Source organism: Thamnophis sirtalis, unplaced genomic scaffold (assembly GCF_051295495.1).
Source record: "Thamnophis sirtalis isolate CommonGarterSnake01/CBP01778 unplaced genomic scaffold, rThaSir2_p1.2 scaffold_15, whole genome shotgun sequence".
Lineage (NCBI taxonomy): Eukaryota > Metazoa > Chordata > Lepidosauria > Squamata > Natricidae > Thamnophis > Thamnophis sirtalis.
The window spans coordinates 9,516,156-9,531,750 of NW_028261395.1; the positions used below are offsets into that span (position 1 = coordinate 9,516,156).

The window sequence follows — 15,595 nt, forward strand, 5'->3', positions numbered from 1 at the left end:
TCATGATCTTGAGCAAAATTAGTCGATTTATGCTGCTTTCGAAAGACAATATTAGGTTTTTTTAAAAAAAATACAGTAAATTTTAGAAGGGTGTATAGCACCAGGAAGCCCAAGTGGGGAAAAAAATCTCCAGAAACGAAAGAGCACAAGCTGTTGAAAGACACCACCGTCTACTACAGTGTTTCCCAACCTTGGCCACTTGAAGATATCCGGACTTCAACTCCCAGAATTCCCCAGCCAGCGAATGCTGGCTGGGGAATTCTGGGAGTTGAAGTCCGGACATCTTCAAGTGGCCAAGGTTGGGAAACACTGGTCTACTATACTATCATTTGTTAAATGGATACACCTCTTGGTCCTCCAAAGGCTCTGGGCGGCTTCTTGCCACCCATAGCCTTCAATTCCACCCCCAAAGCCTTCATTCTCCTACTGTCGCCGCTTTCAGTGGCACGCATGCGCCATCCTTTCCTCCCCCCACCCCCGTTCTGTCTCTGGGAGGACTTGACAGACATGTGGCCCATTGAGCCCGCCTCCATTTTTTACCGCTTATTCCGGCGTAGGCGGGAATAAAGTCTCCCTGTTCCCTGATTGGTTTTGCCGTAGATAATGAATTTCCCGCCAAAGCGATCGAACGCACGTGTGTCACCAAAGGACTTTCGGGGGCGGGGTCACGGCTGGCTCCCAACGTTATCCCGAGATATCGGCAACAAAACCTACTTGTTTGTCGGTGGCCAATAATAATAATAATAATAATAACAATAACAACAACAACAACCTTCTCTTTCCTTTCCATATTGTAGACTTTATGGACTAGGGGCATAGAAACCGGAACTTGGCCTAACCCCAAAGAGTGTGTTCCCTCAGCTCTCGGGCTGCCTGTGCGCATGTGCCGAGGGGAGTCCCGCCTCCCTTTAGGTCGGCGGCAAAGGAACATCCGGGTCGCCCTTGGGCTGTCTCGCTTGCGCGCGGGGCCGGGGGGGTGGGAGGCGCGAGGGTCGCCTGAGGGGGAAAAGAGCGCGATGGCGGTAACGCTGCTCGCTCGCCTGATCGCCTCGGTATCCGTGTCTGAGCCACGCGGCGTCCTCAGGTAAAGCAAAACCCCCCTTTCCTTCTCCCCCGTCGTGGTCTCTGCGTCCGTCCCGCTGACCTTCGTTCGGGGCTGGTTCGCAAAGGGTGGTAACTCGACGCCGCTTTTTTAAAAAAAACGGCCTGGTCCCTCCTGACCGATTTGGGGGGGGGGGGGGTTCCAACGTCCCCGGGCGTTTGGAGGTCCGTAAAAATGCGGCTCGTACGTACCGCCTCATGCCCACCTTTCTCCGTTGTTTTTCTTCTCCTTGGAGGTCGGTTTGTGTGGCTAAGACTTGAGGGGGGCGAAGCACCGGCGCGGAGGTTGCGGGTGGGTGGGATATATAGTAAATTTGGACTTAGAATGTGGGCGGGAGGCATTTATAAAAAATCACGAGCTTTTTAAGAAGAGCGACTTTATGCTCTCTGGCAATAAAAATCCTCCCCCTAGGAGGAAGGAGGGAGGGAAGAAGAGAGGGTAGTAAAGAGGGAAAGAGGGAGGGAAAGAAAGAGAGAAGGAGTGTTGAAAGGAAGGAAGGAAGGAAGGAAGGAGGGAGGAAAGGAGGGAGGTTAAGAGAAAAGAAAGGAGGAGGGAAAGAGGAAGGGAAGGAGGGAAGGTATGTGTGAAGGAGGGGGGGATCGAGGGAGGGAAAGGAGGGGGAAGGAAAGGAGAAAAGAAAGGAGGGAAGGCAGGGGAGAAGGAAGTAAGGGGGGGAGAAAAGGGTATGGAAAAGAAGAAATGAGGGAAGAGAAGAGGGAGGGAAGGAATAAGATACCTAACCTTTGATGTTTATAATGATTTGATAGTATGGGAATATCTCGAAATGTAGTTGTATTGTTTTTTACAAGTTATGGATGTTGTATTTTCTTTTTACCAATAAAATCTTTTTTTAAAAATTTAAAAAAAAAATCCTCCCCCTGGATTACAGGAACAGAACGGGAACACCAATATAAGACTTGAGCCATTTAGGTTTAGAATAGTGGCAGGAATTAGAAGGGGGGAATATTATGTATATTGCAGAATAATAAATGGAAGGGACCTTGGAGGTCTTCTAGTCCAACCCCCCTGTTTAGGCAGGAAACCCTACACCACTGTAGACAAATGGTCGCCCAATTCCAGACTTTACCTCCCTGCCTTTTCCTAATCTGGGAAAGAAAGGACCCTGCTGAATACAGATTACTATTATTTAAGATAAAATGTGCTAAATTACTGAACTTCTTTGTTCTGAGCCTTATGACCGTTTAGTTTTTCATCCCGTGTTATTTTATTGGGAATGTCTTCATTGGGTTCCTTCCTGCCCTTCTTTTGAATTATAAATAGGCATTTGCGTAAAGAAGCTTTTATTAGAACGTATGTACTGGTTTTTAATACACTTAAGGGATTTGAGAAGGGTGTATATATCTCTATTTAGTATCCACCTTACTGTTTATTTTTTTTAAAATTTGTGTTTATAAACTAAGAATGGGTTAAGTGTTTTGGCTAGAGGGCAAAGCGAAAGCACGCTAAAAGCAGCACCTTGCGCCATTCCGATCAATAAGCCAAAAAAAAACCCTCCACGTTTTCCAACTGTGATTTATACTCTTCTAAAGTTTTTTTGCTATAATGGGCACATACTGCTAAGACAGAAATAAGCCATCTGGCATTAGGAGTCCTTGCATGTTATGGATTTTGTGGGCTTTAGGATTCTGCCAGAGGTTGAAAAAGAGAAAGATTCTCTTTTGAATTTTGCGCGCTTCCCAGTATTAGCACTTTGCGATGGTAGGAATTTACAGCTGCCGTGATTCTCCTTCCGGGCTATTTATTGCTTTGCAATTTTTAAATGTTGTAAAATGTGGATTTTCTAGATTTGATCTGATTTGTGAAGCTTTTTGTGTGTTTTTTGCAATTTTAATGCAAGATCTGAAAATTGTTTAAAGAGCTCTTCCAGACTGAGAAAAGCTGGCTTAGTGCAGTCTGTGAACTTTTAACATTGTGATTAATTTTATATAGAATTCAGACAAAAGTGTTCTTATGTAATATTTATTTCTTACTGTTTATTTTCCTTCTGTTTTCACTTTGATGTTCCATAACTACCTTGGAAAAAGTTAAGGTGCAACTTTAAAACCTTGGTGATTTTGTTCTGGGTTTAGGTTAAAATGTTTTAATTAGGACATTGTTTCTAATTTTGTAATTAGGATATCGTTATAACTGACTCATTTTTTTGCACTGATGATATAACCAGGGTAATAAAACGTCTGCAAAAAAACCCAACCAAGTTCAGAAAGCACCAAGGACCCTTCATTTCAATCCTGAACTACAAATATTCTCCTTTATTAGTGACTGCTTTTTCTTAGACTCTTCAGTTTGTGCTTTATTAAACAATGCCTAGTTTCCCATTATTTATATGCTACTATTACAGTTTAGATGTATTAATAGTTGATATTTTTATTTCTGTCTACCATAGATGCACTGCCACTCCTTCACTGGAAAAATGTTTTTCAAAATATTTTAGTTCTGACAGTTCTCCAAAGCGTCCTCAGTCATCATACCTTACTTTTCTAAATACACAGCGTGACTTTTACAAGAAAAAATATCCAGGTAAGTTTGTCTATAAAGTTAAGAAATTAGTTTCCTTGATAGCTATTTAATTTACTTTTATTGAATTTAGTTGTAATCAGTTCAGAGTTGGGCAGGTTATAAATATTGTAAAAATATTTGTTAGTAAACTAAAATAAATTCCACAAAAATTTGTTATATGTTATGCATATACCTCCCCCCCACCCCGAAAATAAGACCCCTATGCCTCTGCCTGGCTGCTGGACCTGCAGCACCTCCTGCTGCTGGTCTCGCAGGGGTTCTTTGCCCTCCTGTCCATGCTGCTCTCAGCTGCCCTGCTGGGCTGCTCCTGCCTGATGCGGGGTAACTCAGCCCAGATCCCTCCCTCCCCGGTGCAAGCTCCGTAACGGCCCTACAGTGGGTTTGGGAGGGGAGACTGCCCCTTTCTCCTTTGCACCCCCAAACCCCAACTTCCCTGGTTGCTGAGCCCCCAGCCTGCATCCCTCGCTGGAGCAAGATGCAAGGCTAGAGGCCAGACAGGAGCTCCTGCCCACTGAAGTGTGGCTGCATCCCTCCTTGGAGGCTCTGCAACAAGACAGACAGATGGAAGAAGGAGGGGATGTTGCCCCTTCCTCCTTTGTGCCCTAAAACCCCATTTTCCCTGGCAGCTGAGCCGGCCCAGGTGGGACGGGGTTGGTCAACGGAGGTCTCCAACCTTGCAATCCTGCAGAGGGAAGGCAGAGGTGGCCAGTGAGGGTGTAGAGGCCTCCAGCCTTGTAATCCTATGTAGGGAAGGTAGAGGTTTGCTCTGGAGCTGCAGCAGAGCATTGCACGGAGAGGCCTCCATAGGTAATATTGAGTTACATGTCTTGCTCCAATGAGAAGGCTGCAGGACCGCGATGGAGCTCACGCAGGACAGGGAGTGGCACAGCCCAAAGGCGATGGTGGATGAGACACTTGGGAGTTCGTAGGTCTGGGCTGAATTGCCCTGCACCAGACAGGAGCAGCCCAGCATGGCAGCCAAGAGCAGCGCATCCAGGAGGGTGAAGAGCCCCCACAAAGCCAGCAGTGGCAGGTGCAATAGGCCCAGCAGCTGGGCAGAGGCATGGGCGGGGAGTCAATCCCAATGCACCACACGGCCTTCTGACTTTTTTTATTTTTCCAGTAATGACACCATTGGAATCTACTGATATGATTTTTTCCCCCAAGAGGACAATCTCCTTAAAAAGCCATTATCCCTTTTTCTTGTTATGTAAAAGAACTGTGAGTAAAGTTAGTTAAGAAATATAGTTTGCTCATTAAATCTCTTGTTTAGATTTCTCAGATAATCGGGGTAAATGTGAATGGTATGGATACTAAAATTTGATTTAATGTACCACTGCTCTGATATACATGTGTCATGTAAACTTTAAATCTTTATAGATTATTATTACTATTATAGTCATATTATTGTTATTATCTAGACCTGAACCATCATCAGCTGATGAAAGAGATAGCGCGTATCTGGAGGGAATTACCACAACATGAAAAGGAAGTATGTATAATTTTGTCCTATATTATTTTTTTGCTTACAAATAGAATGCTATTTTCATGGAGTATGATTGTTAATGTGGTTAGGATGCTGGGTTGGAGGTTAGCAAGTCCACGTTCAAGAACTTCGTGCTGCATTGGAACAGGATGATCTCTCATCCTTCGCTCCAGCTCCTGTGAAAAGAGCCCCCAAGTGGGCAATGGTAATGTCACTGGCTAATCCTTTCAACCCAGAAACATTGCTTCCAACATGAGTGTTGCAACATGCACATTAGGAATCATGAATTCTAGAACTGACAAGAAATGCTTCTTGTATTCATAAAAATATAGTATCATTTCTTTAATATTTGACCTTTTAGTTTGATATGTGTACATTTATTGCAAAATTTAGTTTTCTTTATTTTTAGCATTATGAAGCAAGTGTGAAACCTGAATGGGATAAATATAAAGAACAAATGGCCAAATATAGATCTCAGCTAAATCCTATGGAGGACGCAGCTTTGAAAGAGGAAAAAAGGATAAAGAAGGAAATAAGAAAGCAAGCAAGAATAAAGAGGGTTAGTGTTTACTATTTTCATTATCCAAATATTTGAGGACATTGTTGTTGTACAAAATACATTTGAACTTAATTTTGTTTGTTTGTTTTTCTTTCAAAATATCTCTAGCTGTGACCCACTGTGTATGCTTATGATTTTTTTTATAAAGAAACCTCTAAATTGTGTTTATTCACACTAACAATAAATGACATGGGTCACACCTTTTGATTAAGATATACAGTATGTCATCAAAGAATATATTTCACATACTAAAATCAGAGTTAATTTCTAACTCAAATTATATAGTTGCTCATTCACAGCTGTGAACATAGAATTAAAAATCAAACAAAAATAGCTAAAATAATGGTACCAAAAGACAATCCCTATTTAACCATATGAAAACTCAGGATCAAATTGATGTACCTTCCCAATTTCCAAGCCTATTATTATTATTGTTATTGTTCAGGCTGAATTTAGCATTTGTATTCACCTATTCAGTCCTTCCCAAGGACCTGGAATAGATGTTGATGTTTGATGGTATCGAAGGATGTACCAAGTAAAACTGCCTTTTACGACTGACTGATGATAACTTTCATCAATGCCAATAATATAAATAATTGTGTGTGTGTGTGTGTGTGTGTGTAAAACACCTAGAGCAATTTCAACCAAACTTGGTACACAGATGACTTACTCTCTGGAAACAAATACTGGGGGCAAGATACCTCTAACACCCCTCAGTGTGTGTATTCTGTTAAGATACAGGCTGCTGTGCCTTAAAATGGCTTCTGTACTGCTATAAAATTCCTTCTACTGTACAGTGCAGTAGAGTTGCCATGGTAAAGGCTTCACAGTACTCCACAAGGGGACTCCCTCTGGAAGTGGGGAAAAATCCAACAATAGAAATTACATTTGGTCCAGACACTTCCCCCCTATAAATAAATACCCGGGCAATGCCGGGTTATCAACTAGTTAACTATAAAGCCAGTGAGCTTATTTTCAGATTATTCCTTTCTGTTCTTTATAATTTTCTGAATCTTTGCAATAAAATGTCTTTTAATAAAGTGATTAAAGTGCCTCATAAAGGAACGTTCTCCTAGTAAAACTGGAGTCTCTAGTAGGACTGGAATTCAGAGCAAGCTCTGAGGTATAGGATACCTTTAAATTGCCTTAATCTACACAGTCTTTTACTGACTTTCCTTGAATGGGTTCTGTATCATTAAACACATCTGTTTTACAAAGGTCCTGTCTATTTGTTACTGTAGGAATTGACAGCATTTGGGAAACCAAAAAGAAATCGGAGTTCCTTCAATATTTTTGTTTCTGAACATTTCCAAGAAACCGAAGCCGCCTCAAGTAAGGTAAAGAAAATGAGATGGCAAATAACAAAGAAAAAAGTGCTAAAGTTCGTATTACTCCAAATTCCTGAAATGAATTGGTATACTGTACCCCAACTCCCACAGTGAATAAAATTAATGGTAACAAAAAATAATATACAGATAGTCCTCAAGTTATGAACACGATCACACAAATTTATGTTGCTAAGTGAAACATTTGTTAAGGGTGTTTGCCCTATTTTACAACTTTTCTTCCCACAGTTGTTAAAGTGAATCATTGCATTTGTTAAATTAGTAACACGGTTGTTAAATGAATCTGGCTTCCCCATTGACTTCGCTTGTCAGAAGGTCGCAAAAGCTGTTCACGTGACCCCCAGCTCACTGCAACCGTCATAAATATGAACCATTTGCCAAGCCCCTAAATTTTGATAGTGTGACTATGGGAATGCTACAACGGTTGTGTGAAAAATAGTCAAGTCCCTTTTTTCAGTGCTGTTGTAACTTAGAACGGTCACTAAATGAACTGTTATAAGTTGAAGGCTACCCGTATCACCTAATTTTAATGACTGAGTTTTAATTTTGTTACTCTAGGGGTACCTGGACTGTGTGGGCTTGTGCAATCAAAGAAGGGTCCAAGCCCCAGAATGAGTTTTGGCACAACCCGAGCTTTGCATGATCTGCTTTTAAAACCTTCAGATTTGTTTTAAGGTGATACTTTCCCCCAAGTTTTTCATATCCTGTAGTTTGAGAATTCTTCATGTAAAGGATACATTATATGGGGGATAGAAAATATTTTATTTTATAACATTTTAAACATGAAATTTCACAAAAGTGCTGGTCTAAGCTTAAAACATAGTTCACGCAAAGCAGATAAAGAGGCTGTGCCCAATCTATTAGGCTTCAAGGGAAAGAGAAAAGCCCCCAGGGTTAGAGAGAACTTTTCTGTTCAACACTTAACATTTCTGCCAACTTATTAGCCCTTAATGATAGGAATCAATCAAAATTCACACATCAGAACAGTTAATATACAGGGCAGAATTTATGATGAATTACATGAAATTATTGTTTTGTATCTAGCCAAATAGAATCACTGTTAAGTACAAATGGGAAGCTGTAAACTAATGAGTTACCTACTTGGCTTTGCATGAAGTCCAAAGTAAGAAATTTCTTTTACGACCAAAATTGGAAGATCTTAGAATTCATACTGAAATTTAATCTTGTGCCATCAGAAATGGGCAACAACTAATTTTGTTTTAAATCTAATATCTAGAGCTAATCAGTGCAAAAAAATGGGTGCACAAAACATTTTCACTTTGAAATATGTCAAATGCAAAAAAATAAGACGATTTCAGCTTAAAGTTGGCTATTTTGAACATTACAGAAAACTCTGAATTTGAAACACTTCCAAAATGCCTGAAATGACTCATTTAAAATTCCCGGAGGGTCATGTCAATAATGACTCTTAATAGCCAAAAAGTAAGTTTATTCACTAAGGACTTATTTCTGAGGTCTATCCTTGATTTGAAAGCCGTACTTTCCACATAAACATACAATGGTTAGACCCAATATATGACATAATACATTAAAAACTAGATTATGTTCAGGGAATTAATAGGATCTTTTTATATTTTGATTGCATCTTGAATTGGTTTTCAGACAATATCATAGTAACAATTTTATCTCTGATTTTTTTTTCTTGCTAATTTTCCTCTTTTTTTAGCAGCTAGTTTAAATAGTTTAGATATTATTTCCAGTTTCAATAATAGGTCATTCTCTGGCTTTGGAAATCTGCAGAGAAGAAACCACATATTTCTGAAAGCAATGTTAGTGTCCTTTAGTTATTAAATTAACTAGCAAGTAAGAATTAAGGAAGGTTCTTTATAATTTATCAACTCTTCTTTTGCCATTCCATTTTTCATTTCTGGTTCACCCATAATTCTCAACAAAAAATAATTTTGCTGACTGTAATTTTATTAATTGTGACTCATTTAAAATTTATAACTATACTTGTAGATTCTCACAAGTACCATAAATTGACTGAGGAAGAGTATAAAATTAATTATAATTTGTTTACCTTGGATCATTTGGTAGTCTCATTTTAGAGTAATACAAATTGTCCAATGTAAGTACAGAACAAATAAAGTGACTAAGGGATTTCCACATAATTTTAGCGAATTATTCTTTTTTTTTCATGTAGGAAAGATTTAAAGCTTTATGTGAAGAATGGAAAAATATGCCCAGTCCTCAAAAGCAGGTACATCATAAAACTGGTATTGATGCCAAGTTTAACCTTATATCTAAATTAGGAATCTTATCATATTTAATTCTATAGCCAAGAATTTTGGAATGTTGATAATTGAATGCCCTGTTGTGAAATGAATTATTGTCTATTTCATAGCTCTAATTATTGGAAATACGTTTATATGACCCTAGGGCTATTGGCCTATTATGTCTGATTTATGATTTTTTTATCAGATGAAAAAAGATCAGGGAAAATGTATTATTGAAATGTTTAAATCTGCTCATTCATAAAGCAGCTCCTTGCATGCGATGAAATAAGCTATAGCTCATGAAAGTTATGCCATTCCATAAAATTTGTTATTTGAAAAAGGTATACCAGACTCTTTATTTTTGGCTGTCCTAAGAGTAACATGGCTGTCCTACTACAATTCATAGAGAACTCTGATTTTTTTCTCTCCTCTGAATGAAATTATATATGTATACTGGTGCACATGTATGACTGGCTATCCGGTTTGAAATTCAGCATAGGTCGTTCTCAGCCATCATTTTGTCATCAATCATTCTAAGTTACACCACCATTGAACGAATGGTAGTTAGGACTGATCATCAGTTCCAGCCATTCAGCACCCTCACAGTCATATATTGATTATGACTTATGATTGGTTGCAATAATCACATGATTACCATTTGCAACCTTCCCTAGAAAATCAGTGGGCAAACTAGAATAGAAGGCCACAGGTTGCTGAGATAACTCTCCCTACTCTGCATACCTTTTCTTAGCCCCTCTGTGCTTTTGGTGTACTGTGGTCTCCACGCACACTCCTGCGGACTCTATTGCTCCCTCCCTCACCCGACAGCAACCAGTTACCTGCCTGCTGACATGGGATTTGCAGCTTCCTGCCAGCAAGATGTTGTCTTGCCTAACAATCATTGGGTTTAGTTTACAACCACTTCAGATAGCGATGGAAATCCCAGCTCCAATTGCCCTTGTAAGTTGAGCACTACTTGTAACCCAGACCGTAGCTTTCCTCCAAATAACTGGGGAAATTGAACCTGAAATCAATAATTTCAGACTGAGACCTGATACTCAAGGGAATCAGATTTTCCTATTGCTTAAAAATACAATTATGAAGCCTCATTTTATTGATTATTAAATAATAGAGATAGCTATTTAAAAGGAGCTCTTATATGACCATTAAATTCATCAACAAATTCTTCACCAATGCCTGCTTTATTCATACAGACAGTACTTTTTAAAATGTAAGCAGTATTTTAATGGTAGATATTACAAAATTAAATAATATTGAAAAGCTGAAACAATATTTGTAGTTTTGACAACATCTGTTATTTTAAGTTAATAGTATGAGCAAATTTGCCTTAAGGTCCATTTGTTTTTCACTTTAACATACTGATTAATGCATAATTCCATTTGCCAAATAGGAGGGCTTATCTTGTCTGTTTCAAACAGAAAAAGGATCATAGCTAACCAAGCTCTCATTCCCTCCCCCTCATAGGAATTTACATGATTTGTATAAAGAGCTCCTATATAATGTTAAATCATGCGAAACATTACAGATGACTGAGGTTTTGCAGAGAAATTCTTCATTTGTTTTTTGACAATTTGTGCAGAGAAATTCACCATTTTTGGAACCCCATTTCTTTGTAACTGCTTCATACATGAAGCTAAATCATAATGAGGTTCATTTGATTTTGGTTTAGAAAATTATGCAGACCAAGCCATAAAGGTTTGTAAATTTTGGTTTATACCTTTGCACAATTCATACGAATTGCTTTCAATTTGGGATTAATCAAAATGCGGTTAAAGATTGTGACTTAACATATGTGAGTAGCTTATATACTGCTTTACAGGTCTACAGCCAGCTTGCAGAAGATGATAAGATTCGCTACGCAAATGAAATGAGATCATGGGAACAGCAAATGAAAGCAAGTGGGCGTGGAGATGTTCTAAATTATAAATTCACAATGATACGAAAACGAAAGAAACCTGAAACAGAACCTTTAAGCTGAAAATAAAGATTTGGAAAGCAATATTGTTTCATCAGCAACAAATAAAACCAGTGCAAGAGTAAAGCCATCTGAGGAATAAGTTTTAAAATGTATTACGTTATTCCTGACTGCAAGTGAAAGTCATTTGTCATTTATTGAGGGTTATTCCCCATAAATACAAGTATTTTACTTTTTTTGTAAACAGTCAAGCATTTATAATCAAGTTTGTGGAAATTTAAGTGATTGCTAATCATGAGAACGGTTGTATTTTTTTTTCCTGGACATAGGATTTTTTTTTAATTAAAACACCTTGAAGTATAAACCTGTGTCTTGTGATTTAGAGGAATTTAATTGAAATATTTATTGCAGTGAAATATTTTATATATAACAAATTTCAGTCATGTAATTAAACCATTGGTTCACAAATTTTCAATAGTATTTGGAAGATGCATTTTAATTTGTGTCTAGTAACAGCACATATGAATATACACATAAAACAATTGCAAAAAATGAACTATAATAAGGTTTATGCAAAATATATTAGTATTGCTGTTTAGATCTGGCAGAGTGATTAGTACTGTAATAGCACTTAGCATTTCATTTATTAAATTTTCATTCATTTATTAAATTTATAGGCTGTCCAATCCCTCGGGGCGGCTTACAACGAAAGAAGAAAAAAAGAAAAGCAAAATAAGTAAAAAAATAGTTTAAAATTCACAACACACATACGTTCTATTCGGGGCTGGACCTTAACACTAAGGTCAACAGCCCCAGGCCTGCCGGAACAGCCAGGTTTTAACAGCTTTCCTGAAGGCCATGAGAGTGGGTAAAGTCTGGACCTCTGGGGGTAGCTGATTCCACAGGGTCGGAGCAGCCACAGAGAAGGCTCTCCTCCAGGGGCCCGTCAGCCGACACTGTCCGGCTGACGGTATCCGAAGGAGGCCCACCCTGTGGGATCTTATCGGCCGTTGGGAGGTGTATGGCAGTAGGCGGCCTCGTAGATAGGCTGGTCCTAAGCCATGTAGGGCTTTAAAGGTAATAACCAACACCTTGAATTGCGTCCGGAGACCAATTGGCAGCCAGTGCAGCTCACGGAGGACAGGTGTAATATGGATGTATCTCGGTACACCCAATATCGCTTGCGCGGCTGCATTCTGGACTAGCTGTAGTCTCCGAACACTTTTCAAGGGTAGCCCCATGTAGAGCACATTGCAATAATCAAGCCTTGAGGTGACAAGGGCCTGAGTGACCGTCTGAAGTGCCCCCCTGTCTAAGTAGGGCTGCAATTGGTGTACCAGGCGAACCTGGGCAAAGGCCCCCCTGGTCACAGCCGACAGATGGTGTTCAAGTGTCAGCTGTGAATCCAGGAGGACCCCCAAATTGCGAGCCCTCTCTGAGGGGTGTAAATTTTCACCCCCCGGGTTCAAGGACGGACTGTCTGAACTGTCCCTCGGGGGCAACATCCAAAGCCACTCGGTCTTGTCGGGATTGAGTACCAATTTGTTCATCCCCATCCAGATCCTGACAGCTTCCAGGCATCGGCACATCACGTCCGCCGCTGAGCTGGCACGGGACAGATAGATACAATTGAGTATCATCTGCATATTGATGGTACTTTATTCCGTGCCGTCGTATGATCTCACCTAGCGGCTTCATGTAGATGTTAAATAGGAGGGGGGACAGGACCAAACCCTGCGGCACCCCACATTTGAGGGGCCTGGAGGTCGCCCTCTGTCCCCCGACCAACACCGACTGCGACCTACTGGAGAGGTAAGAGGAGAACCACCGTAGAACGGTGCCTCTCACTCCCACCTCCTCCAGACGTCGCAGAGGGATGCCATGGTCGATGGTATCGAAAGCCACTGAGAGGTCAAGAAGCACCAGGATAGAGGAATGTCCTCTATCCCTGGCCCGCCAGAGATCATCAATCAGTGCGACCAAAGCGGTTTCAGTGCTGTACCCAGGCCTGAAACCATACTGAAAGGAATCCAGATAATCCGCTTCATTCAAGGTCCGTCAAAGTTGAAGCGCCACCACCTTCTCAACAACCTTCCCCAGAAAAGGAAGGTTGGAGACAGGACGGTAGTTTTTCAGGACAGCTGGATCCAGGGAAGGCTTCTTGAGGGGTCTCACCACCGCTTCCTTTAGTGGTTGCGGGAAAGACCCCTCCTGCAAAGATGCGTTGGTAATCGCCTGGAACCAGCCTTGAGTCACCTCCCTGCTGGTCGAGACCAGCCAGGAGGAGCACGGGTCCAGTAAGCAGGTGGAGGTGCTCATCGCTCCCATGGCCTTGTCCACTTCCTCAGGGGTGACAAATTTGAACTCATCCCAGGAAGTCCGACTTAGACCTACCCTCGGCATCTCGGCTGGTATTGCCCAAGCGGAGTCAAGGTCTGTCCGAAACTGAGTGATTTTATCCAACAAAAACTGAACAAATTCCTCAGCTCTTCCCTGCATGGGTTCCCCCACCCCCTCACCTTTCAGGAGGGAGCGGGTCACCCTGAACAGGGCAGCTGGGCGAGATTCTGCGGATGCAATAAGAGCGGAAAAATGCGTGCATTTTGCCGCCCGTATCGCCACTAGGTAAGTCCTAATAAAGGCTCTTAGTAGTGTTCGATCAGATTCAGAGTTACTAGTCCTCCAACGTCGCTCTAGGCGTCTCTTGGTGCTTCATCTCCCGGAGTTCCTTGGTAAACCAAGGTGCCCTCCTGGATCCACTGCCACGGAGAGGCCTCAAAGGCGCAATCCGGTCCAGTGCTATTCCCCCACCCCTTTTCTGGTGTCATGGTTGGTGGAGCACCTGGAACCCATCTGGGCACATTTCTGAGAGGAGGAGGACTCTCTCTTGGCCCAGCCAGGTTTCGGTTATACATGCCAGGTCTGCCCCCTCGTCTAATATTAAGTCCCGGACGACCATGGTATCCTTCTGCGACGACTGCGGGAGGTGGGAGTGGGAGGCACTGTTTTACAGTGGTTCTCCTACCTCTCGGACAGGTCGCAGTCGGTGTTGGTTGGGGGGCAGAGATCGTCCCCGAGGCCCCTAACTTATGGGGTGCCGCAGGGCTCGGTCTTATCCCCCCCTACTATTTAACATATACATGAAACCGCTGGGCGAGATCATTCGGAGGCACGGGATAAAATACCATCAATACGCGGACGACACACAGTTGTATCTGTCCGCCCCGTGCCAACTCAATGAAGCGGTGGACGTGATGAACCGGGGTCTTGAGGCCGTTAAGAACTGGATGAGAGCTAACAAACTGGTACTCAACCCAGACAAGACCGAGTGGCTGTTGTGTTTTCCTGCCAATAATTTGGCCAATGTTCCATCACTCAGGCTGGGGGGTCAAATTTTACACCCCTCAGACAGGGTTCGCAACTTGGGAGTCCTCCTGGACCCACAGCTAACTTTTGACCATCATTTGTCAGCTGTGACCAGGGGGGCATTTGCCCAGGTTCGCCTGGTGCGCCAGTTGCGGCCCTACCTGAATCGGGAGGCCCTCACAACAGTCACTCGAGCCCTTGTGATCTCTAGGCTATATGTCAATGTATTCAGCTTGTCCTATTTTTACGGAGAAATTAAAGAGAAACAGTATACATGTGAAATCGCATTACACTGAAATCTAACTCATAGTATATGTCCCCCCCCCTCCCCTACCCTCCCCCCTAACACCCCACCTCTATAGCATTTTGAGGGCAGGAATCGAAACAATTTATGTCCAGGATGTGAGGGGGGTCTGTAGATATTTTATAGCATAGTATAGTCTTCATTGTCATTGTACAAAATAAATACAATGAAATTGGTTTCACAGCCCTCTTTTTGACTCCTGCAGTGTATGCATGAGCCGAGGTGGCGCAGTGGTTAAATGCAAGACTGCAGGCTACTTCAGCTGACTGCAGTTCAGCAGTTCGGCTGTTCAAATCTCACCGGCTCAGGGTTGACTCAGCCTTCCATCCTTCTGAGGTGGGTAAAATGAGGACCCAGATTGTTGTTGTGGGCAATATGCTGACTCTGTAAACCGCTTAGAGAGCGCTGAAAGCCCTATGAAGCGGTATATAACTCTAACTGCTATTGCTATAAGTCCTCAATGGAAGGCCGGTTGGTAGTAATTATTTTTTTTCTGCAGTTCTGATTATCCTCTGAAATCTGAGTCTGTCCTTGGTTGGAAAACCAAATGGGACAGTTATAGAGTTGCAGATGACAGACTCTACAGCAGGGGTGTCAAAACTCAAGACTTCTGGGCCAGTTGCCAAGTGTCTGAATTTTGTTCACGAGACCATAGGGATGCTGCAATGGTCGTAAGTGTGAAAAATAGTTCCGTCACTTTTTTTTCCCATGTGTTGTAACT

General features: G+C 41.7%; 1 protein-coding gene across 1 annotated transcript; it reads left to right on the plus strand.

The window, feature by feature from the left end:
* The first annotated feature begins 939 nt into the window (after positions 1 to 939).
* On the plus strand, positions 940 to 11,568 carry TFAM (transcription factor A, mitochondrial). The gene is made up of 7 exons (XM_087701905.1): positions 940 to 1,084; positions 3,507 to 3,640; positions 5,062 to 5,132; positions 5,536 to 5,685; positions 6,927 to 7,022; positions 9,196 to 9,252; positions 11,109 to 11,568. Exons 1-7 carry the CDS (start codon positions 1,017 to 1,019, stop codon positions 11,265 to 11,267), a joined length of 735 nt encoding a protein of 244 aa, XP_087558031.1. The 5' UTR covers positions 940 to 1,016; the 3' UTR covers positions 11,268 to 11,568.
* Positions 11,569 to 15,595: the final 4,027 nt, after the last annotated feature.